At 40.0% G+C, this 26464-nt stretch overlaps 1 protein-coding gene across 9 annotated transcripts in view; it reads right to left on the bottom strand.

Annotated features, from left to right (window-relative positions):
* Positions 1-1322: 1322 nt before the first annotated feature.
* The window catches only part of ELFN1 (extracellular leucine rich repeat and fibronectin type III domain containing 1), a 190660-nt gene continuing 165518 nt past the window's right edge, over positions 1323-26464 (bottom strand). For all 9 annotated transcript variants that reach the window (XM_074281145.1, XM_074281143.1, XM_074281144.1 and 6 more), the window contains one exon: positions 1323-4459. In XM_074281145.1, coding sequence (XP_074137246.1) covers positions 1627-4026 — 2400 coding nt within the window. In that variant the 5' untranslated portion in view covers positions 4027-4459 and the 3' untranslated portion in view covers positions 1323-1626. The remainder of the gene's footprint in view (positions 4460-26464) is intronic.

Raw genomic sequence — 26464 nt, 5'->3', positions numbered from 1 at the left:
CTTCCCTGATTTTTGCTATCATCATCCAAGTTAGGCAGGCTCTAGAGGGGAAGAAACTGTAGCCTGTGAGGGGTGCCCAGGCATTTTAGGGGTGGAGATTTTAGGGGTTCTTAACTGATTAACACTCCTTCCTTCTCGCATTGGCCTAACTTAGGCTCTTTCAGTCCAGGGGCAAAGAATCCTGGCAAGGGCCACCATATCAGCCCTCCTTCAATTGCCCATTCTCTGACTCACCCTCCCCCAACAGACTCCTTTCTCTCTGCCTTTCACACCCATTCCTTCTCACACCAGTCCTCGCCCACCCACATTCACACTCATGCCTTCACTTACTTTCGATCTCACATCTCTAGACCTCACACTCACTCACATTCCAAAGTATATTCTCTCAAAAATCACACGGACATTCTCCTGCCTGATTTTCCCCACATCATACATTTCCTCACCCACACACAGATTCTTTCACGTTCCCTAAAACGAAAAAGAAGAAAACTCTGGCTCATTTCCATTTCCCATTACCAACCTCACCCCCAAATAATGAACCCCCCCTTCCCCTAACAAATAGGAAAAAAAGACCTTTTTCTAAAATCCATGATTAAAACCTGGTACAAACAGGTACGTTTTGTGTGTGTGGTTTTTTTTTTGTTTGTTTGTTTGTTTTTAGTAGATGTACTTCTTCTCTTTCATATTTTACAGCAAACATTGCAAATATAGAAATATTTTTTTTCTCTGTACAATAGAACAACTACAGATTACAATGTGGGGTAGGGTTAGGCCAAATAGGAGCTGGGGCTGGCTTCTAGCCACAAGCTCTTGGCCCTGGCCATGCCCTCCTCCCTCCCCCAAAATGCCAACAGATGCTACTTCTCAGCTGACCTCAGAGTCCCACCTGAAAGATTCACCACCCCCTTCACTTGAGGCCCTCCCCAAACATCTGCTGCTCCGCCAGGCTTCCCATCCTCCTTTCCTATTTGTTTTTCCCATTTGGTTGACTCTGGGAGAGGGAGGAGGAGAACAATGGAGACAGACTGGACACAGAGAATCCACAAAAAAACCACAGACTGAAAAATCATGCGATGCAATAGCAGACTGGCCAGATCGTGAACCTCTCCCCCTCACACTCACTATTTTTATATCTTTTTTTTAAAGTACTTTTTTTCTTTAAAAAAAAAAAAAAAAAAGAGAGAGAAAATGAAAGCTTCCCACCCACCCCCACCCCTGAGCCACAGTTTTCTGAAGTCCCTTGTGTATGTGTGTATGTATGTCATGTGTGTGCATGTTCGGATCCGGTGCAATACTCCCCAAGGTGAGATCATCTCTGGATATGTTACCATCTATCATATTTTCTTTATTTTGTTGTTCTTGTTGTTGTTGTCAATCACCCCTCCCCTCCCTTCTCCTGCCACCCGTTGGGGATCTGGGTGTTGGGGAAAATGAGGGGGTATGATCCTTTTTTTAAAATTGTGTGTATGTGTGTATGTGTTTTGTTTTTAAAGACAGTCTCTGGGTTAAAAATAGCTGCTGTGGATTTCGGTTCCTTTTGGTCCAATGAGCATCACGAGTTTTAGAAGGCAGAGGGGAGGCTAGAGGAAGGGGAAGGGGAGGAGTGTGGGGAGGACAGAGGAGGCCTCAGGACTTGTGCTGTGCGGACACACCCTTCCAGTAGTCTAAGATGTCATGGAGATCCTCATCTTTGGCAAACTGGACCTTTTTGCGCAAGGCGTGGCCGGCCGCCATGTATTCCTCCTCATCTTTATGGCGCTTACGGTTCAGTTTGAAGCGCTCCCAGATGCTCTGAGAGGGTTTGCAGGTGTACTCGGGGCTGGAGGAGTAACTCAGGTTGTGGTACTGGGGAGAAAGCTGGGAGTAGGCCAGGTCCCGGGGACGGGGTCTGGTCAGAGGTTCCAGGATAGAAGGCTTGCGGCCGCTCAGGCTGTCATGGGGAGGCGCTTGCTCTCCCTGGTGAGAGCCCGGGTACGAGTGGCGGTGCTCGCCGTACTGCCGGATCTTCTCGGCCTCGGCCCGGAGAATGGCGGCCGCTGGTGTCACAGTGAGGATGGTGTCGGCGGTGGGCGACGTCTTCTCGATGTACTTTGCTTCCGATTTATGGGCAGAGGACCCCTCGGAGCGGAAGGAGCGGGGGCTTCGGACGGAGCCGCTGGAGGATGTGCTGGAGCGTTTGGGGGGGCCCTCCATGCTGTGGTGCCTCTGTAGGGGGTGGCCGTAGCTGTCCTTGTACACAGGGGACAGGAATCCATGCTTGCTGGGAATCTGTTCTGACAGGAGAACTAACTGGGGTTCGGCCGTGGACACCGCTCCAGACTTGACTCCCTGGAAGGAGGTAGACTCGGACTTGAGGGCGTCGATGCAGTTGTTGATGATCTGGTTGACCTTGTCCACCTCCTTGGCAATGGTGGAGATCTCGGCCACAGAACTCTGACTGTCCGGCGCCAGGGCCAGCTCACAGTCCCGCCTCTCCTGCTGCTCTCCCGTCCGCACTTCCATGTAGTTGCCCTTAGTGGTCTTGGGTGTCTCGCTGCTCTCTATGAGCTTGTACTGCTCCACTTCACCCGCAGAAGGGAGGTAGGGAATGCGTGTCACGGTCTCACCCCCTAGCATGGGCCCCTGGGACAGCTGGGCGATGCCTGGCGTCTCCAGCTCGGGCCCATACTTGAGTTCGATGATGGTCTTCTTCATGCCCCCTGCTGTCTTCTTGTGCTTTTCCTCCTGCTGCCTCCGCTTCCGCAGGCAGTAGTAGACGGCTCCGAGAACGATCACCATCCCGAAGAGGCAACCGAGAATGGTCATGATGTAGTGGGTGGCGGTGGAGGAGCTGGGCACGGGCCCTGGCGACGGCGGGGGCTTCGTGGGGCAGATGGTGAGGCAGGTGTGGTTGTAGCGCAGCGGGTGGCCCAGGGAGACCACGCAGTATGTGTAGTTGGTGTGGGTGATGAGGTTGGACAGCTCGATCTCCTCCCTCTCTTTGTGCAAATTGGTGATGTCTGAGGAGAAGCCGTTTTCAAACTGCGCCAGGACGTACATCTTCCTGAAGGGGGAGGGCAGCTGGACGCCGAGCGTGGCCGAGTTGTGGGTGAGGTGCTTCACCCAGATGTTGGGCCGCATCTCAGACTTGGTGGCGGGAGTGTGGAAGGCCACCAGGGGCGTGGTGCCGTCGCCTGAGAAGCAGTCATCCTCGGTGCAGGGGCCCTCCGGGGGCGGGGTCGTGGGGGGGTAGCGGGCAGGGATGAAGCGGGACCCCACGGTGTAGGAGCCGTCGGTGCACAGGCTGGACAGCATGCTCAGGGCGTTCCGGTAGCTGGTCCGGCCTTGGCCAAGCAGGAAGTAGCCAGAGTAGTCGGGCGGCGACTCGCACTGCATCCGGTCGTAGGTGCGTGTCATGTTGGTGAAGTCCGCCAGCCACTTCAGGAATCCCAGCAGCTCACAGGAGCAGTAGAAGGGGTTGCTGTAAAGCTCGCAGATGGAGAGCTTGGTCAGCCCCGTGAAGGTGCCGCTGTCCAGCCGCTGGATGCGGTTCATGGACAAGTCAATGTTCATGATGTTAGGGCACTCCCAGAAGGCAGTGGGGGTGACCGTCTCAATGAGATTGGCCTGGAGGTAGAGGTACTCCAGCTTGCTCAAGCCTCGCAGAATCCCCTCTGTGAGGTTCCGCAGGCGGTTGTAGCCCAGCTGTAGCACCTGCAGGTTGAACTGACCCGAGAAGGCCCCGTCCTCGATGTAGGTGATTTCATTCTTGGTCAAGTTGAGGTACGTCAGGTTCCCAAAACGGCTGAGGGAGGCATACTGAACGCTCTTGATCTTGTTCTCGTTGAGCCTCAGGTCCACTATGGTATTGTTGATCTGCTGGGGGATAGATTCATAAGGGGGCTGGTTCTGGCTACAGATAGCCAGCCACACAAAGCCCTTGTCGCCCTCGATGAGCCAGCAGTCAGCCTGCACCAGCCCCGCGGCGTACAGGAGGGACGCGGCTGCTACACACACGCACAGCACCCCCCACCTGCAACCTGCCATCTGGAAGCGCCACCCCCAGGCGGATTCCCAGTGAGGTTGTGAGAAAGGGGCTAAGAGGTGGGGGAGTGGGGGCCAGCAGCTGGGAGAAGCTCTGAATTTAAATGGCCACTTCCTGCATGGTCCCAAGGCTGACAAGGCGTGTTAAGGGGTAAGAGAAGTAGGGCTCTCTGTCCAACCTGTGGGAACAGGGGGTGGGCAGAAGCCAGGGGAGGGGGGAGAGGTGGGAAGCTCAGGGATGTCCTGTCCCTTCAGACATGGTCTCAGACTGGGCTGAGGATGGCAGAGTTTGGTGGAGAAGGAAGTCTTCAGTTATTTTCTACCACTTCTTGTCTTCCTGCTGATGCCCATGTTCAACTCAGCTTGAACTTCTTCCTCCATCTGCCTAGCTTCCTGGCTCTCCCCCCTCAGCTCTTCTTTGTGTCAGTTGCTTCTCCTAAAATAGAGAATAGGTAGAATTACATGTCTGTCAATCAGCTGGCCAATGAGTATTTTTTTTTTTATGTCTACTGAGAATCCAGTTCTGTGTTAAGTGCTTGTAGGTAGACAGATAAACAATGGTCACATTCCCTATCGCAGAATTAAAACTAGGAAAAATCTTAGAGGCCCTCAGATTTACAGAGGAGGAAACTGAGGCAGGGGTTAAGAACTTTGCCCAGAGGCACACAGCTGCTAAATATTTGAGGCAGAATTTGACTCACTCTGTATCCTTCAAATACAGATCCAATGCCTTACCCACTGGGGAGAAAGGATGTACATAAATAGAAAACACATCATAGCATAAGTTGTTTTGTAATGTTAAATGAGTGTGGTATGGATAGAAAGTGGTGTAAAGTTCAGAAGACAGAGGGATCATTTTGAAGTGAGGTAGTCAAGGAAGGGGACTTGAAAGAGGCAAAAGGCACAGAGAGGGATTGAGGCAGGTATCAGGATGCAGAGATCTGCAGGAGCCTTCAGTCCTTGGCGTCGCCGTGTTGGAGCACAGCAAAAGCTAGCCGGGAGGGTGAGGAACATGTGTTCCAATGTGTAAGATACAGAGAACTTGCCCCACAGATGACCACCAAGGCTCTGGAGTGGGGTGAATGGGGCTCTGTCACAAGCTTTGGGCCTATGTGATCTTGGGCCAGTCTCAGGGATTCAGTTTCTTGGGGACCTCTCATGCTCTATATGCATGACCTCATCTGCCATGACCATGAGGCTGAGTGAGGCAGATGCAGTTTGTGGTAGGATTGTTGAGGTCTCTGATCTGTCCTTCAAGACAATCAAATGCAATCCAATACAGCGTGCATTTCTTAAATGTCCATTCTATACAGACTACCAGATTGACAAAGGTAAAATGCAAACCAGTCCCTACCCTCAAAGAATTTACATTCCTTAGGGAGCCAGGACCCAAAGTATGCTTCCCTCAAACCAAAACCTACTTCTCTTCATCAGAGAATGCTTATTGTCCCAGTGGCCATCATCCTTCTACCGCAATCCTAGTATAGGTTACATGGCCAAAAGCAGAGATTTCATTTCAACCTGTTAATCAGCCGGCCAATAAGTATTTTTTAAAATGTCTACTGACAATAATAATAATAATAATAAACCATTCCTATCACTACCTAATATCAATACTTTCACTATTACTGACATCATGTGGTCTTCACTATTGTCATTCCTATTACTATCGGTCACTCATGGAATGAGCCATTTCAAAATGACCAAAAATGATAAAAGACTTTTGTGACTAGATAAAAGTTTCTATGGGAAAGATCAGAGCAGGAACTCAATTTGTAAGCAAGTTAAATCCTAGACTGTTAACAGATTTTCATATTATTATTATCATGTTGACTTCATCAATAATAATATTGAGGCCACATTTATAAACAACTTTACATTTACCATTTATTGATAAACTACAATGTAACCACAAGAGGGCATGGTAAAAAGATTGGAGACCAGGCCACTGGAGGGCTGGTTAAAGGTTCTAAGAACTTGAGTTTAAAGAAAGAGAAGATTTAGAGGAATGTCAGTGTTGTCTTTAATTACTGTAGTAATGTCATGTAGAAGAAGGATTGGATTTATTCAGCATGGTCCAAGAGGGCTGAACAAAGAAAACAATGGGTGGAAATTGGAGAGTGCTAAGAATAATAGGAGCTCACATTTATATAACCTTTTAAGATTTGTGAAGTACTTTGTAAATATTACCTCAATTGAGCTTTGATAAGATATTATTAGCTCCATTTTACACTTGAGGAAGCTGAGGCAGACAGAGGTGAAGTGATTTGCCCAGGATCACATAGCTAGTGAAGTTGGATTTAAATTTTGGTCTTCCTGAATTCAAATCCAGACATATTCACTGTATGGTCCTAGCTCCTTGTACAAAAGAAGGGGCTTAATAAACATCTATTGAGCTGAACTAAATTACTCATGAAATATAGAATAGAAGGATCCAATAGAAGGATGGGATGATATCTGTCGTGAAGCATGTCATGAAGCTACATATGGTTTGTTGGTTAATCCTGAACAGTGAAAGGATTGATTGTAGAATGGTGGGAGAGAATATAATAGGTGGTGGTGGAAAAAGGGTAGGGGGAGCTTCTTATTGCTTTATTCAATTGGATACGCACAACAACTATCAATTCTTTACTTCATTAGTTATCTTCTGATGCAGGGAAAACATCACTATTATACAGATGAGTAAGTATAGACCCTCAGAGGCTAAATGGCTTCTACAATGTACAAGTGTATCTATTGTATGGAATGTTGGACCTGAAATTAGAAAAAGTCTAAGTTCAAATCCCATTCCCAGCATTTACTGTTTGATTTCAAATAATTAATTTTAAACTGGAAAAGGAAGAAAGACTATTGCTTATATCTCCACTAAGCTTCTTGCTATAGAAAACAGCTACAATGTAGAAAGAGAAAATAATAAAAGACACTCAGAAATTCATAGGATTCAAAATCTAGGAAAGGGGAAAGCACTTATTAATAGTCCACTCTCTGTCAGGCATTCTGCTAAGCCTTTTGCAATAATTATTCCATTTAAATCTCACAACAACCCTGGAAAGATAAATGCTATTATTACCTTCATCTTATAGACAAGGAAACTGAAGCAGACAGAACTTACATGACTTTCCAGGTAACACAACTAATAAATCCTGAAGCTGGATTTGAACTCAGGTCTTCTTTACTTCAGATAGAGCCTTCTATCTATTTCATCATCTAGCTACTTGAAAGGAACCATCAATAAAACAAATGGACTCTATGAACTCTATGAATCTATGAACAAAGCACGATGATTAACAAAGCAAGAGAACCTAGAAATTCTAATGCAAGGTGAAAAATCAGACTGAGTCTTCATCTTGGGGGTTCAATAGCATAAAATTCAGACCTGGACTAGGATTCTGGTAGGGTAAACTCTGGATAAAAGAAATAGGATGGGTTGAGCAAAAGGGAATGGGAATAGAGAAAAATATTGTATATTAAAATGCAGTAATAGGAGGAGAGGGTAAACATGGCAGGAAGCATTTGGGTGAAGATCAACAGAGGAACAAACAGAAATAATATTGACATTGTTATATTATAGACCACCTGGACAGGAAAAAATGGGGGAGAAATTTATAAGTCTCAGCTTCTTCATCTGTAAAATTGTTATAATTCTAATTGTAATCATTACAGGGGTGTCATGAAGATCAAATAATATGATGTATGGAAAATGCTTTTTAAATTTAAAATTTCTATATAAATATCTAATCCATAATAAAACTGGAATTAGAACTTTAGTGTCTGTCTCCCTGACAGTGGTCGAATTTATTGGATCCTTGTATACATACAATCAAGTGAGATGTCATGAGATTTCTATCCTGAAAAAAAAAATAATTATAGGATGAATGCTACTTAGGAGGATGATTTCTTATACCATATACCCCAATTCCAAGTTCCAAGTGAATAAATCATTTAAGTAAAAAAGGTCATATAATTTTTTTAATTTGGAAAAAAAATGGAAATACTTCTCACTACTATGTCTAAGGGGGGGAACTTTTAAACAGAAGAGATCCCAATCAGAAAATAGACCAATGGGAAAGTTTTTGCATGAATAAAGTCAATGCAGCTAGCAGAAGAAAGAAGAATTTGATTGGAAAAATGCTTGTATCAAATATCTTGAATAAGGATCTGATGTCTAAGATACATAAGGAATTCACATAAATAAGACCAAGAGTCAAATATACAAGATCAATGGTAATCAGTTCTCAAAAGAATGAAAAAAAAACTATTAGCAATTATATAAAGATGTCTCCACATCACTAATAAAAAGAAATTCAAATTGAAACAACTTTGAGGTTTCACTTTATATCTATAAAATTGACAAACATGATAAAACCAGAAATAATTAATATACAGAGGCTGCGCAAAAAGATGTATTCTGAGGAACAGTGGAGTTGTGAATTGATTGAAAAGAATTTGTACTTATGTGAAAAAAAATTACTAAAATGCACATACCTTTAGGAACCCTTCCCCTATCAGGCATATTTTCCAAAGAACTGATGAATCAAAAAGCATTTTTAACCACTTACTATGGGTAGGAGGTTAAAGAGATAAAAGTCCCCCATATGTCAAAATATTTATAGAAGTATTTTTTTCTTGTGGTAGCAAATAACTGGAAACAATGTAAATGTATGTATGGCTCATTATCTGTAGGACATATCACTATGGTACATGAATATCATTGCACCGTAAGAAACAATGAATGTAAGGAGTTCAGAGAAACATGGTAACACTTAAATGGACTGATTAGGAGTGAAGTATGTAGGAAAGGGAGAGGGATAAGTATTCATATTGCATCTATTACATGCCAGCTATGCTAAGTCAATAACAGGAAACAACATACAAAACGACTACAATATGCATGTAGAAACAAACAACAACAACCAAAAAAACCACTCTAAGCTTATTGTTGTATAATTATAATGAGCAAGCTTGTCCTCTGAGAAGAAACAAGTAAACTAGTTTTTCCAGTTTTGTTGAAGAGGTTGGGTATTATGGAAACATAATGTCAGATGGAATGATACATTAGTTGGCTTTGTTGAGCTTTTTTATTATTAAACATTGATAAAGAGAGACTTTTGGGGTAGAGGAAAAGGGTTATCTCCAGAAATTTATGTAATGTAAAAACATAAAGCATCAATAAGACTTAAAAATAGAAGCCTGAGGTTCATGAATGTGTGCTAGGGTCCTTATATCCTTTAGTTTTATCAGAGTCTGAAACAGGCTTCAAGGTCACCTAACCCATCCTTCTGTTCTCAGGAATGAATTACATTAAGCCATCTCCTTAGAGATGAATACAGGTGTACCTTGCCTAATGTCATTAATTGAATCTGTAAAAATAGGAAATTTGACAAAATAACATAGGGGAAAGTAAGTTTGTGGGAACAAGATCACAAATATCATAAATATTAAGATCACAATGAAAATACTGTAAAAACAAAATATATCAATTTTTTAAAAAGCAAATATAAATATAAATAAAAATAAAAAATAAATAAAATATATAAATAAAATAAATAAAAATAAAAAATAAAAATAAATAAAAATAAAAAACCAAATATAAAGTAAGATTTGGCTAACATTTGTCAGATAATTATTGGTATTTTAATTCTGTAAGTATGTTATAAATATGGATCTTGTTACTATGTTAATTTCCTTCAGTGCCTATCATGTACTAGGTATTAAATATCCAATGATAGGGGAAAAGAACTACATTGGGAAGGAACATGGGGATGTATGTATGCCTTCATTTAAGGATCTGAAGAGAAAAAGATCCTAAACCCCTTTGATCTGTTTGACATTTTAAGTTAATGACTTGGACAAAGACTCAAATCTTTTCCTTGATTTAAAAGTTCCCCTAGGTTATATAGATTGTGATCCATTCATATCTATTTTGAATGCTTTTTGTCCTTTTTGTCTCATAAATTTGCAACCTTCAGTCATCCTTAACTCCTTACTATCTCTTGCCCCTCCATATTCAAGCTGTTGCCAAAACTTCTCGATTTTACCTTTGCAACATCACCCCTTTTCTCTTTTGTGACATTGCCATTACTCTAGTGCTCAGCTTCTTAAATGGTAGTTTGTGACATTTCTATTAATCCCCCCAAATCAAGGATGCTTTAAATTGACCTATTGATAATATTCAAAGATTTGGTACAGATGGAAAGTCAAAGATTTTTCCCATATCTTTGGTAACTTTCCCTCTGAAAGATTATATATATTCTTTTAATGTCCTCACAATTGGTTACCCCCAACATGAATCTGCATATACATATCATTCAAGATGGTTGATTTTTCCCATTTTTGTACTCTTGTCATTTTTACCTCAACTCTAAGTGCTGGTCAGTAGGGTCCAAGTGTGACCCTATTACACTTGGTGATAATTTCATTATGGAGAAAAGTTTATCATATTTACAGATCTTTTCTATTTTCTACTATTTGTTGGCCTCTTTCATCCTCCTTTCATTTTCATTCATCAAATGCCCTTAATAAAAATTGCTTAGTTGGATATCTTGCAAGTTTTCTTCAAATTCGTTTTATCCTCCACTGCTTTTCTCTGCTTTAGGGGACAGTGATTTTCAAAATCATCTGTCCCTCTTCTTTATAAGATTTTACAAATGAGTTTATATTATAGTTTGGTGTTGTCTTTGGCAACAATCTCTTTTCCATTTGTCAAGTAAGTCAGATATTTGCTAACTAAAGTCCTTTTTAAAAAATTTCCTTATTGTGGGAAATCACTTACATTAGATAAACTCTGTATAAAATTAGTAATAATTGGTGTCATTATCATTTCTGTTTCTCAGTTTCCATTTTTTGATGGTCAATTACTTAAAGATTGAGTTGTTACAGTTTTGTATAGTATCTTTTTGTTATTATTCTTGCTTTTTACTAATTCTGATCTTAGCTCTGACAAATTGATGATCTGACTTTATATTGATAGCTGATCCAAGGATAATTCCCACATCAATAAGAACACATTTTTTCCTATCTGTTAAAATACAGTTTACTTAGTTTTGCATGCTATTATTTGGTTCTTGTCATGCCTCTCAATTCCTTTTTCAAAGTGTTCCTAAAATACAAGTTTTGTGTAATCTATAAATCTTTGGTCTCTCTCAGATTTGTATATTATATAAAATTAGTAGGAATGTCTGGCATTTTGGAATGACAAGAGAAAGGATCCCAAAAAATCTCTGTGGACTAGAATTATGGGTTTTGTCTAATCAGGTGAAATTCAACAGTGTAAATGTAAAGTGTTAAAGCTGGGATCAAAAAATCAATTTCACAAGAAAAAGATAACAGAGGCATGTTCAGATAGCAGTTTTTCTGGAAAAGATCTTAAGGTTTTTAATGGACTTGCAAGTTCAATATTATCCAACAATGTGGTGCGATAATTAAAAAAGTTAATGTCATTTTAGACTGAATTAAAAGTGGTACAGTGTTCAGAACATTATCATTAAGAGAGGCATGGTGTCTGGAACTCATTATCTTTCTGCCTACTCTTCCTGATTTCCCTATTTCTGTCCAGGGCACCATTATTTTTCCAATGACCTAAGTTTACAGCCTCAGTGTTATGCTCAACATTTCATTCTTACTCACTGCTCTATATACAAATAGATGGTGAGTCTTGTTGATTCTATCTCTTCCCAATCTCTCACTTCTATATCCTTCTCTATAGCAACATCCCAAACATCTTATTTCAGGTCTTCATCCACTCTTGCTTAGACTACTGCAACAGCCTGCTAATTAGTCTTCCTGTATCCAATATGTTACCCTTTCCAATCCATCTTCTACACAATTGAGACACTCATAGTTCCAATCTACAGTTCTGACCATTCCATTCTCATGTGAAAGAAGTTCCAAGCACTTTCTTATTGACTGTAAAATAAAAATACAAACTCTTCCATTTGTCATTTAAAGACTTTTGCAATCTGGATTCAGCCTGCCTTTCCTGATTACACATTACTCCCCCTCATTTCTACTATATTCCTACTGAAGTGGCTTATTTGCAACTCCTGGTTTCACAAAATTACATAGTCTATCTCTAGACCTTTGTATAAACTGCCCCCCCTTACTTGGAATGGGATGCCCAGGACCTTCTGAAAATCAGGTCAAGTGCCACTCACCTTCTTCAAAACACCTTTCTTGAGTGACTTTGTATGTATTTTGTAAATATTTATTTATTTGTAAAAATGCTAAATCCTCCCAGTAGAAATGTAAACTTCTTAAAGTCAGGGAATGTCTCATTTTGTATGTAAAAGACTAGTGCCTATTATGGCTCCTTACACATAGGCACTTTAGAAATGTGTATTAGTTAATTATCATTGATTGAAAATGAGAAGTAAGAGTACAATACTCTACCATAGTCAGAAAACAAGTGAAATACAGTGTTTAATTCTACTGAATGCATTTTAGAGGGCATCACTAAGGTGGCTAAACATACTATGGCATATAAATATGCTCTAAGAATGTGTAAGAATAAGTACTGTCATGCTGTAAGAGATCTGGGAAAATTTGTATGATCTGATACAGAGTGAAATGAGCAGAACCAGGAAATAATGTATACAATGACAATATCATAAAGACAAACAACTTTGAAAGCTGTAGGTCAAAGCATTGAACAATCAGCATTCCAAAAGACCAGTGCTAGAGAATGCTACTCACTTCCTGACAGAGAAGAGGACATGGATTTTAGATGTAGGATGAGACACATTTTTGCATGTAGGATAATGTGAGAATTTTTTTCAGTTGGCCATGAATATTTGTTACAAGGATTTTGGTTTTCTTTTTCAGTGCAGGAGAAGTGGGAGGGAGAAAAAAATAGATGCTTGTTAATTTGAAAAAAATTATTTTTTTATGATGAAGAGCATTCAAATGAGGATGACTCAGATGATAAAAGGCTAGGATATATCCCCTATGTAAGACATAGAACATTATTTTCTATAGCACTTGGAGAGAAGAGAATACCTCCCAGAGGACTCTGTTCACCGAGCTTAAAAGGCAGTGAGGACACAAGGCAGACTGTATAAGACAGCAAATTTAAACAGCAGTGTTGTGGGAGCTGAGGGGATGAGTGAATGGAAGTGGTAAGAAGTGGAACTGGAGCCAGATGTAGAGTAAGAGAAAACAAAATGTGGGATGGCTGTCATTGTGTCTTGAACCTTGGTGACTCATCTCAGCCCTTACAATAACAACAGAACTGAAGCAAACACTTTAAACTGCTTTAAGGAACTTGAAAGAAAACTCTTAGTAGACCAGACCCAAAATTTCATCACCCTAGGCCAGGAGTTCTCAAACATTGGCCCATGGGCCAGTTGCAGTGGGCTGAGGACGTTTATGTGGCCTGACGGGTTATGGCAAATGGGCTGAGGGGTGGAAACAGAGTGTGAGCTTTTGTTTTTACTATAGTCCGGCCCTCCCATAGTCTGAGGGACAGTGAACTGGCCCCCTATTTAAAAAGTTTGAGGACTACTGGCCTAGGAATTTCCCTCTCTTGCCTCCCCAATTCAGATCCATCCCTACTCTGTAGCTTACTCATAGAGATTTGCCTTGATTGGTACTGTTAAAGTTAAGGGCCACTAAACCATACATATGGGTTGCTGCAGGCCACATATTGACATAGAAAATCCATATATTTATTTTTTTATTAACTTATTTTGTTAAATATTTCCCAATAACATTTTAAACTGGTTAAGGCTGCACTTGAAGTGTTGTGGGCCTCATGTAGCCGATGGACTGTATATTTGGCAACTTTGCCTATGGTACTGACAGGTTAAATTATTCTCCCAGAGCCACACAGCCATAATAATAATAATGATGATGATGATGATGATAGTTAACATTTAGATAATGTTTCCTATGTGTCAGATATAGTGCTAAATGTTTTACAATTATCATCTCATTTGATCTTCACTATAACTTTGGGAGGTGGGTATTATTATTATGCCCATATTACAGATAAGAAAACTGAGGCAAATAGGTAAAGAGATTTGTTCAAGGTGCCAAAGGCAGCATGTGTGTGAGACAGGACTTTACCCACATCTTCCTTGCTTTAAGGCTGGCTCTCTATTCTCTTCAACATTTTTGCTTAGTCACAATCATCATCACCATTACAAGGAGTACCAAGGCTAGAGTCAGGAAGAACCAGTTAAAATCCTGTCTCTGACACTTACTAGCTGTGTGACCTTGGGCATGTCACTTAATCCTGTTTGCTTCCATTTTCTCATCTGTTATATGGGAATAACCACCCAGGAATATTATGAAGATTCAATGAGATAATAATTATAAATTGTTTAGCACAGTATCTGGCACATAGTAAGTGCTATATAAATGTTGCCTATTACTACTACTACTACTACTACTACTACTACTACTACTACTACTACTACTACTACTACTAATGATAAAAATGGAACTAGAGGAAAAGAAGGAGGAAGGAAAAAGAGAAAGGGAAAGAAATAGAGAAGGGAGGAAGAGGGACTAAACTGGTGATTTCGAGTATAAGAAACTCCTGGAAGAGAAAACTTGCTCTGCCAATGAAGATGGGCCCTTTTCTGCACAACTCAGTTTTAGAGGCGCCTAGTGCCTAAGAGGCACTTAGAGACACAACTTAGGACAGTGATGTCAAACTCTAATAGAAGGGGAGCCTGCTAATCTATACATAAAGATCTCTGCAGGCCACATATTAACTTTATTTATTTTAATATTTCCCAATTACATTTTAATCTAGTTCTTGCTTCACTCAGAGGTGTTGCCAGTGGCTGTCTATTTAACTATCTCAGGCTTGGCTAGAACTGGGTCACATAACTACTATGTATCTAAAGCAATATTTGAACCCAGGTCTTCTTGGACCCATTGAGGCTTCTTCCCTGATGATGATGATAAAAATAACAACAATTATGTTTATGGGCAAGGAAGAACAAAGAATGGGCTTGTTGCATAGAATTAAACAAGTCTGCTGCTCCCTCCCTTTTCACATTCCATTTTCCTCCACTGCTACACATGCTGCATATGTTAGTTGATTTCTTTCCAGCAGGCAAAAGTTTTAAAAAAAATGCCTCTTATCAAGAGCCAGGTTTAATTCAAGCTCATTAAAGCCAGCAATTTGCCAGATATTTGCTTTTGCAAAATATGAAGCAGAAGTTTGTGTGAAGAGGACAGTAGAAGCCAGGGCCAAGGGGCTCATCCTCCTTATAAGGATGGGAGAAGAAAGATCCTTCCTGCCTCTTGAGTGGGGGACAGGGAAGAGAGAGAAAGAGGAACTAATCTCACGGATCTGGGAAGAATGTGGAAGATAAAAAAAGTAGTTGGGGGTTGCTATAATAGGACCAGTGTTGTGATAATAAGAGTAGAGAAGAGGGGAGAAATACAAGAGATCCTAAACAAAGGTAAACAAATGAAAATTAAGTCCAAAAGATAAAAGGGGGGAGAGAAGGAAAAAGGAAGAAAGGGAGAGAGAGACAGACACAGACAGACAGATACATCCTTTATCTGGTTTCCCTCAAGCCTCAAATGTCTTATGATGGTCAGAGACAAAGACTCTCAGGACAGGCAAATAGAACTGAATTTAATAGGAGGAAATGAATAATAAGCAGTTCTTCCCTGCAGCTTCTGGGAGTGGATTATAAATCAAGAATCAGACTAGAAAAGTGAGAATCCTCCCAGATAATTGGTCTCTCACCAGTTTGGCTTCTCCCTGTCTCTCTTCTCTTGCCTCCTCTTCTTCCATCACTGTCCCTATCCTTAACAAGTGGTTCCCGAAGGATCTGCTTTCTGCCCTTCCTTTTCCTTCTTTAAATGTCCTCTTATGGTGATCTCATCCACTCCCATGGCTTCAATTATCACCTTTATGCAGATGACTTCCAAATCTATAGATCGAGTGCAATCTCTCTGCTGAGTTCTCATCTTGAATTGACAATTGCCTGCTGGACAGCTCCACCTAGATGTTCCACTCACACCTCAAATCCAACATGTCCTAAACTGAACTCTTCAATTCCTCGCTCCCCTATCTGTACTGATAGCATCATCATCCTTGAGTCACTTAGCTTATAACCTTGGAGACACTTTTTACTCTTCTCTAACCTCTCACATCCAGTTATCAAGCCCTGTTGAGTCTACAATCATCATATTTTTCACATTCATTCTCTTCTCTTTATTCTAAGTATAGCTGTAATTCAAGCCCTCATCTTTCACCTGGACAGTGTGGTAAGTTGGTCTTCTTGGCAAAGATATTGGAATGGTTTGACATTTCCTTCTCCAGCTTATTTTATAGATGAGGAAACTGAAGCAAACAGGGTGATATGGCATGCCCAGGGTCACATCACTAGTAAGCACCTGAGACTGTATTTGAACTCAGGTCTTCCTAACTCCAGGACCAGAGCCCTCTTTACTGCACCCCCAGCTAACTATCCTTACTAAGACTGAGGTTAGATTCAGGAATCTTAGAGTTGTTCTTATCTTCTTTATAGCCCTCCCACCACCTCTGAGCATGGCAAATAGGAGGGGTTCTTTATAGAGGTTCACTGGAGGAAGAAATGATTGTGGTATAATGGAGATAGTACTGGCTGGGGAAGCAGGAAGACTTTGTGCCATTGCTTGCTCTTTAAGCTTTTACCTCCATCTCTGGATCTCAATATTATCTTCCAAAATGATAGGGAGTGGGGTCTTAGACCAATTGATCTCTAAGGTCTCTCCCAGTTCTGACATTTTATGCCAAAAAATTTGGGTTCTATATACACACAGGTGGAATTTTATTGAGAGAGAACAGACCCATTGGTCTCTGCTAGGGAGAATTCTTTGCAAACACATAGATGGCATTTCCATAGAACCAGAAGGGAGCTTGGAAATTATCAGTCCAGCCCATCATTTTTGCAGATGATGAAAACAAAGACCTACAAAAAGTTAAAAAAAAAAAAAGTTCTTTGAAATCATATAGCTAGTTAATGGCAGAGTTGGGGCTTGAACCCAGGAACTTTTACTTTCCCAATAATAACTTCAATGATAATAAAATTGTACCTTTAGCTATTCTTTAAATCAGGAGTAAATTCTCACGTGAATGGATTTTAAAATCCATTGGGATGGGGGAGAAATGACATCTGTTTCAATAATTATGACTGCTATCCTTTGTAATCCTATGTATTTTGTGCAGTATAAACATTCTTCTGAGAAAGGGTCCCTGAGCTTCACTAAACTGCCAAAGGAGCCCATGACATTAAAAAACAAGCAAACCATGAAGAACTGCTCTAAGTATAATCTACACCTATGATGGGGGAATTTGTTTGAGAAATCAATTGAATGATGGGAAGGGAGATTATGCAAACACAAAGCCAGCTGGGAGGGGCGCTAATCCATAAAATCATAGATTTGGAGGTGGCAGGGACCTCAGAAATCTTTGAGGCTAATCTAGTTCATTTTATAAATGAGACAACTGAGGCTGAGGCTGTTTTTTCTCCAGAGTCACCTAGCTAATGAATGTCCCAGGCAGGATTTGAACTTGTATGCCTGACACTGCTTCAAACCAGAGGCAAGATTTGCTTTTTCTATTAGATTCCAGTAATAGATGTCACACTATCATTTCCCCTGTCTTTCCCCCCTTAAATCACAATGTCTTCCCTTTTTTTTTTTTTTTTTTTTTTTGCTTATTAGCTTATCCTTTTAATATACTGCCACTCAGGGTGTTTCCTTTTTTTTTTTTCTTCCCTCCCTCTCTTCCCTTTGTATCTGTATCCATTTCTCCATAGAGTTCTGTCTCTCCCTCTTCCCTCCTTCCCAAGTCTTCCCTGTTTTCCCCCCTGAAGCACTTTAGTAAGTGATGAAATAACAATGTGGGGTCAGTTATAAACTGTTACTTGGTGAGATAAGTTTAATCAGGCCGAGGAAGAAGTTGGGGAGGGACAGAAAAATAAGCTAAGAGGCACCCAGTGTGAAAATGCAGCTGGGCTATTTGTTTTCTGTAAATAATCTGAAAAGACAGCACCAAAATGGTCAGTAAATGCTTAGTAATGCTGAAGTCTTCCCTATGGCTTGGCAGCTCATCTCTTTTACCAAGGCAGTATTCATCTGACAGACAGAGCCAGTCCTATTCGAAAGATAAGGAAACTCAGGTTCACCAATGCTAAGCTCACTCAAGGCCCCTGTTTTGGTTAGTAGTTTGAGACCTTCTAGTCCAGGCCCATAGTTTTCCCTAAGAGGAAACTGAGGTACAAGCCTCAGTCCTCAGCTATAGTTTCTTCTTCCCATATCTTTCCACTAGGATATGGAGTGAAGAATTTTGCCTCAGACCATTAATAGCTGGGTGACCCTGAGCAAATGATCTAACCTCTTTCAGCCTCAGTTTCCTAATCTATAAAACAGAGGTAATTATCACATTTACTTTTCTCAGAACTGTTGTGAAATTCAAGTGAGAGATTGCATCAAATGATCTGCATATCTCAAAATGCTATATAAATACAAACTACTATAAGCATTATTAGTCTGGGCTGCCTGAAGGCTGGACTGACCTCCCAGGAGGTCATCTGGGGCTGCTGCACCCACCCAGAAGGAGCCCTCCCAGTGACTTATTCCTAGGTGCCAGTGTCTCCCTCCCTTTACTGGGAGCTCCCCAGGAGGCTAAAAAAGATGTCCAGGCATTAGGACTCAGGCAATGGGACATTAACACTAATGCCAATCACTAATTAGTTGGAGACAAGGTCAACTCAGATTGGGAAGGGGGTGGGTGGAATTCTGGATTGACAGAGGAAGCAAAGTCAAGGCTAAGAACCTTCCTCAGAAGAAGACATGGTTATTAATAATCTTTCCCAGCAGTGCTGTTTTCCCTTAGCCTTTCCCTTTTATCTGAACACATTTTTTTTGTTGTTGCTTCAATTTCCTTTATCTGGTCTATATGTAAATAAGTCTGTGAAGAATCTCCAGGCTTCTGCTAGAATTCCTCAGAGGCTCTTCCCCTTCCTCCACCTTTCCCTTTAGGCCCAGAAATATGGCAATTCAATATTGATCTCTCAAGAGCAAAGCCTGCTAAAAAACCAAAATCCAGTATAAATAATAATAATCTTGGTGTAAATAATATCAATGCTAATAACCACTTAAATTTCTAAAGCAATTTAAGGTTTGTCAAAGGCTTCTCTTAAAGAAACCCTGGGGAGAGCCAGAGTGTAACTATTATTAATGTCATTTTATGGGAACGGAAACTGAGGCTTAGAAAATTATTTGCTTAAGTTCTACAGCTAGTTATCTGATAGGGTGGGAACTTCCTTCAGTGAAAAACAATTGCAATCCTAAAATGCCTCAAAAGTCAGTTGCTGAGGTTCTTGGAAGTAAATTGACTCAGTGGTTTCTCAAAGGTTAGAGGTAGTTTCCAAACCCAAGTCTTCTTCAGAAACAAACCTAGCACTCTTTTTACAAGGCAGTTAGCACAATGCCTGGAATATATTAAGTGCTTAATAAATTCTTGTTTCCCTCCCTCCCTCCCTTCCTTCCTTCCTTCCTTCCTTCCTTCCTTCCTTCCTTCCTTCCTTCCTTCCTTCCTTCCTTCCTTCCTTCCTTCCTTCCTTCCTTCCTTCCTTCCTTCCTTCCTTCCTTCCTTCCTTCCTTCCTCTCCCATGGAATTACAGAATATTTCAAAATGATGGCAAGCATCTTCTTTGAAGGACAGATGAGTGAAAATGAAGGCAAGGAGAAATAGCTTTAGAGATGTTAGGTGATTTTTCCAAGATCACACAGCAAATTATTAGTAAAACAGAGGCATCTCAGCATCAAAAGTGAGGTTAAACAGGTGTGCCTCTTCTTTATTTGAAAATGATACCCTCATAGAAAATGCCATCCACATCCAGGGAGAAAACTATAAAGATTGGATATGGGTTCAATTTTTTTAGGGGGGATTTGTTTTCTTTCTCATGGATTTTTACCATTTGGTCTGATTTTTCTTGCACAACATGACAAATATGGGAAAATGTTTAAAAGAATTGCACATATTTAACTTATATCAGATTACTTGCTGTTTTGGGAAGGGAAGAAAGAAAGGTTTGGATCACAAAGTCTTACAAAAATGAATGTTGAAAACTCATTTTTGCATGTATTTGGAAAAATAAAATACTACTGAAAATTTTTAAAAAGAAAATTTTTGCATTGACATTCATTAGAGAAAAAAAAAAAGAAAGAAAATGGTACCTTCTGTATATACATGTGCTTTGAAGGCTTTGAGACCTTACCCCAACACATGGGACTTAACAAATCACACAATAATGTCATGGAGATCAAGATTTTCTGTCATTTAAAAAATCTGGCATTTAATGAAAATCAAAAGACATTTCTTGTTGTGTCTATCATATCTGGGTAGCAGCCACTCTGCCTAACCCCTAATAGCAGTTTTGGTGAAGAGAACTGAATTAAATAAAACACTTCACCTAATTTAAAATTTAGTAAACAACACCATCCATTCATTCATTTTCAATCAATTATTGTCCACATCTTCAGTTTTGTAATAACTTAGTATAATAAGTAAGTGCAATAGGGGAAGCAAAGGCACAGAGTATCTGTTCCCTAGGCCATCACGGTTTTTTAAAGTGATCATACCATACACATACACACACAGAACTATAATCATCTCATATTTTTATAGCACCTTAAGATTTATAAATAGCTTATACACCACAACTCTGTGATATCAATTAGAGCAAGTACTATTATCTGCATTTTACAAATGGGGAAACTGATATTGAGAGGCTAAATGATTTATTTAAGGTCAAGCACCTAGGAATGAATGAAAAACCATGCATTAAATACTTATTACATATCAAGTAAGGTGCTAGTGCTAGGAATACAGATGTAAAAAACAAGACAGATCCTGCCCTCAAAGAAGTTACATTCTAGTAGGAGTAGGCAGTACTAGTAGGGAAGAAGGTACTTGGAGTCATTTGGCAATTAATTATTACGCCTTTTCAAGGAACAGAATTTTTTTATTAAAGCTCTTTATTTACAAAGCATATTCATGGGTAATTTTTCCAACACTGACTCTTACAAAACCTTTGGTTCCAAACTCTCCTCTCCTTCCCCCTATCCTCTCCCCTAGCTGGAAGGTAGTCCAATACATATTAAATATGTTAAAATACATGTTAAATCCAATATATTTATACAGTTATCTTGCTGTACAAGAAAAATCTGATCAAGAAGGAAGAAAAAAACTGAGAAAGAAAACAAAATACAAGCAAATAACAGAGAATGCTATGTTGTGTTCTATACTTTGTTCCCACTGTTCTCTCTGAGTATATATGGCTCTCTTCTTCAATGAACAAGTGGAACTGGTTTGAATTATCTCATTGTTGAAGAGAGCCATGAAGGAATAACATTGTTAATGTGATTACTCTTCTCTGAGACAGGGGAGAAAAGGTGGAGAAAGGTAGAGTGGAATGACATGAAGGTAGTCAGGGAACAGCAGAGGAAGTCTGGGTGTGGGCTTTATAGGGTGAATACTCATCAGTCAGAAGAGTCAAGGATGGAATATCCATTTGGAGATGGAGGCTAGAGCACATGCTTGGAGCATTTTGGCATGTTGTTAACTCCTAGTTCAATACAACTTCACCATAACTACCTTCTAATTTTGTTTTTTCCAAGGTATCTAAGGAGCACAATGGCTGGAGAATTGGTTTTGGAGTCAGGAATGCCTAAGTTCAAATCCAAACTCAGACACTTAACTAGTTTTATGATCCTGGGCAAGTCATTTAACTCTCAATTTCCTCATCTATAAAATAATAACAACATCACCATCTATCTATCTTCCAGGGTTGTTGGGAGAATCAAATGAGATAAATTTATGAAGCATTTTGCAAACTTTAAAGAGCTCTATAGATTCTTATTAATTTTATAATGATAAATAAGTATAGCAGAAGGGAAGTAAAATAGTAGATAAAGTGGAAGTTGGAGTTAGGGAGACCTAGATTCAAATCCTGCCATTGACCCTATAGTAGTTGTGTGACCCCAAGTCACTTAAACGTTCAATCCCCCAAGCAACAAATTTAGAAGTTGTAGAGAACATGGCCATCTGGGAAGAGTTCTTTATGCCAATGAAACTGTGAATCTGGATTTTAGAAGAAGAAAAAAAAAATGGTCAATTTTTTTTTCAACAAGATAGCACATGATTAAGTGTAAAACAGAAGAACACAGTGCCGTGGGATTTATAAGGAGGGTGGGGTCACTCCTGGATGAAAAGCAAGGATGGTTTTCCTGGATGAAGTCTCATTTGAGCTGTGTTTAAGGATTAGGTCAGATTTCAATAGGGAGAAATGAGGAGAGAGCATTCCAGGCAGAGGGAGGGATATGAATTCAGAGAAGTAATGGATGATAAGACACATAAAGAACAAATGAGGGGAGAGTAGTTTGGCTGAAGTGCTGGGCTCATCTTGAATGATATGGGTGATAGTTCTATTCCATCTGCCAAGTATCTTACAGAAGCAAGCTATATATTTGGTTCAGACCAAAGAGTGTGCATCTTTTCTCCCATATATTTCTTTCCCCAGGACCAACATAATGGATGTGTGTCTGCTTGTTAACATTTGGATTTACTGTTGGTGATTGTGGAGGTCCCAATAACACTCCCTGGTATGGCAGAAGGCCAGCTGAGTTTATATCAAGAATATTGATGTTTGCAACTCATTTGCCCTGAGATGGTTTAAATTAGGAGGAAAAAGAAATAATGATTTGGAATAGATTTTTTCCCCTCTGGAAACTTCATAAAAAACTGTTTTGATCTGGGAGCTGGGTATGTGTATCTCTGTTTTAAAGAGATAGGGCAGTTGAAGAAAATCAGAGAAAGATTGTATCTTATGCTCAGCATCTAGGGTCTAGGACCTCTTGAGGTTCCAGTCAGGGAATCTAGCCCTGATCCTGGTTCCAATTTGTTGTGTGACCTTGGCAAATTACTTAACCTCACTTAGCCTCAGACACAAATAACAAAGAGTCACTGAGATGATAATCATGGATAGGACCAAGAAAGACCCTCCATATAATGCTTGGGGAAACCTACATGGTGAGGGGCAGTGGGCTAGGGATTATTCCAATTTGACTTGGGTGCCCGTGAATATAAATTCACACCTTGAATGTGATATTTGGGAAATGATTTGTGTAATCATGCAGGAATATTGAAACACCTGCTTTCAAATGGCAATAGATAGTCTCTAAGAAAACCTCAAGAATGAATAGTAGGAAGCAACCAAGAGGTATCATTACTGACTGTTTTTCAGGCTGGCCTCCCTCCCCCCCACTCTTCCTGATCTGCTTCTAACTTTCTGGACTTCATCATCCTGTCTCTGCTGCAGTTTTTCCCTGGAACCTTCCTCAGCACCTGGGGTCTCCTTATTCTGCAATACCCATCTGTTAAATGAAATTCTCCCACTGGTGAGCTGTGGGGGGAACCCTCATATTGGCCAAGTCAAGCTTCATTCCCCTCCCATTTATGTTCCGACTTTTTAGATTTCAACACATACTTCAGACTTCTCAGCTTCCTTTTTTAAAAAAAAATGTGTATGTTGTCTCCCCCAACAGAATAAAAACCACCCTGAGGGCAAGGCTCACTGTCTTTTTGTTTATATTTGTATACATGGCACACTGTATGTGCTAAATAAGTGCTTGTTAGGATATGAACAATTTTCAGATGATGAAATTGAAACTATTTCCACTCATATGAAAGAGTGTTCCAAATCACTATTGATCATAGAAATGCAAATTAAGACAACTCTGAGATATCACTACACACCTGTCAGATTGGCTAAGATGACAAGAAAAATAATTATGAATGTTGGAGGGGATGCAGGAAAACTGGGACACTGATGCATTGTTGGTGGAGTTGTGAAAGAATCCAACCATTCTGGAGAGCAATCTGGAATTATGCCCAAAAAGTTATCAAACTGTGCATACCCTTTGATCCAGTAGTGCTACTACTGGGCTTATATCCCAAAGAAATACTAAAGAGGGGAAAGGGACCTGTATGTGCCAAAATGTTTGTGGCAGCCCTTTTTGTAGTGGCTTTTTGTAGTGGCCAGAAATGGATGCCCATCAACTGAAGAATGGTTGGGTAAATTGTGGTATATGAATGTTATGGAATATTTTTGTTCTGTAGGAAATGACCAGCAGGAGGAATACAGAGAGGCCTGGAGAGATTTACATCAACTGATGCTGAGTGAAATGAGCAGAACTAGGGGATCATTATACACTTCAACAATGATACTGTATGAGGATGTATTCTGATGGAAGTGGATATCTTCGACAAAGAAAAGATCTAATTCAGTTCCAATTGATCCACGATGGACAGAATCAGCTACACCCAGCTGTAGGCAAATCACTTAACCCCTGTCTGCCTCAATTTTCTCAATTGAAAATCCCTTCTCTCCCAGAGTGGTTGTGAGGATTAAATGGTGTAATAATTGCTAAGTACTTAGCATAGTATCTGGTACAAAGTAAGTGCTATATAAATATTAACTATTGTTATTATTACCTGGTATATAATAGGTACTTAATAAATGTTGTTTCCTTCCTTGATTCCCCTGTACTCCAACATAATCCAGCACAGGGATGGACACTCAGAAGCAACTTCATGAACATGAATGAATGACCATAATAAACAAGGATCATTGGATAACATCCCTGTTTCTTCTTGGGACTCCCTAAACCTTCCTTTCCTTCTGTCTCTATGACTTGACAATAGCAATTGTAGACTTTGGTAGGTTACTGTCCTGAGCTCTAGAAGGAAAAAGTAGTAAGGACATAGGCTTTCTCCTCCATGAGCCAAGTTGACTCAGGCTTGGTTGGCTATTCTTGGGCATTCTCCTGGGACTGGCTTCCAGCAGGAGGTGCCAAAGAATTAATTTCAATCCACATTCTCTACTCCTTAAGGAATCAGGAACATCATACCACTAATTTACCAAGTGACTTTAAGAAAATTATTTCTTCTTTCTAGTTCTCAGTTTCCCAGTCTGTAAAGTAAGAAGAATAGATTAGATGATGGGTGGAAGGCTGCCATATTGGACAGAGACCGGCTTACCTATTTATTCCCTGTTTGACTTTACGCATGTCAACTCACTTCCCTGGACCTAAGCTTCCCCATCTGTAAACTAAAGGATTTAGACTTAGCCTCTCAAGTTCCCTCCTCAGATCAGAAAGCCTGGTTTCAAAGCACCGTTCTGTCACTGAGTGGTAGCTGTGTGAACATTAGAAAATCTCTTCCCTGAGCCTCAGTTTCCTCATTTGCAAAATGGAAGAGTCAGACTAAATGATATTTGGAGTCATAGTTGTAGGTCTCTAGAATCTCCAAATGTCCTTTCCCCTAGGAGGAAGGGTGGAATTGTCCTGGAAGTTTTTAAGTGGCCACATCTTCCCATAAAATTCAAGGTCAGATAGGCAGGTTCCCTGAACATCCACAAATCCTAAGAATGAGCACTGGATATCTGGAAGTCTGGGGACTGAGAGAGTCATTGAACCAAGAAGAAAGAAAAATAAATTTCTATTATTAATTGTACTATTGCTATGATTAGATGGAATAATATGTATGACCTTTGCAAGACCTAAAATGACAGATAGAAATATCAGAACTATCTTAAATTTGGCTATTGGAAAATAAAACACTGACAAGAATTGGGAAGGAAATAAAACAGGCTTTTGAGCAGCTAAAACAGACTTCATAAAGCCCATAAATTAACAGGAAGCAGCTATGTAGTACAGAGGATAGAATGTTGGGCTCGAAATCAAATGACTGGAGTTCAAATTTGGCCTCAAACATGTTCTACCATTTGTTCATCTCAGTTTCCTCAATTTTTAAATGGAGACAATAATAGCACCTACCTCTCGGTTATGAGATTCAAATGTATTTGTAAAGTGCTTAGCACAGAACCTGGCACATAATAGGTACTTAATAAATGCTTCCTTCATGCTATGCACTTTATTCACAAGAGTCTTAAAGGACTTTAACTGATTTTGTTTACTCTTACTTTACAAATAGTTGTAAGAACCTTGATAATTTATTTTTCTAGTTTATTTAAAAGTAGAAATAAAAGTTCTATAGGCAGATATGCTAATAGCACAGAGAAGTAACTGGTAAAAACCTGGCATCAAAAGAAGGCACAGGAAGACTATAAAAAGCAGATGAAGAAATAAAAAAGCCATTTAGGGCTCTTTTAGTGTGAAGGCAAACAGCCCCCTCTCACCTCATTCACTGTGGATATAAAAGTACAGTCACTTGAGATTCCTAATGGTCTCCCTAAGACACTTACTAAACTTCAGCATACTATTATTAGTATACTAATAATCATATATCTTTACTATGTGAATATTAACTATATTAATAATCTTGTTGTTCAGTCATTTCAGTTATTTGACTCTCATGACATTATTTGCAAAGATACTGGAGTTATCCAACTCATTTTCAGATAAG

Source organism: Sminthopsis crassicaudata, chromosome 1, assembly GCF_048593235.1.
Source record: "Sminthopsis crassicaudata isolate SCR6 chromosome 1, ASM4859323v1, whole genome shotgun sequence".
Lineage (NCBI taxonomy): Eukaryota > Metazoa > Chordata > Mammalia > Dasyuromorphia > Dasyuridae > Sminthopsis > Sminthopsis crassicaudata.
Note: the sequence above shows the minus strand (reverse complement) of the source record. Positions and strands in the feature narration are given on the sequence as shown.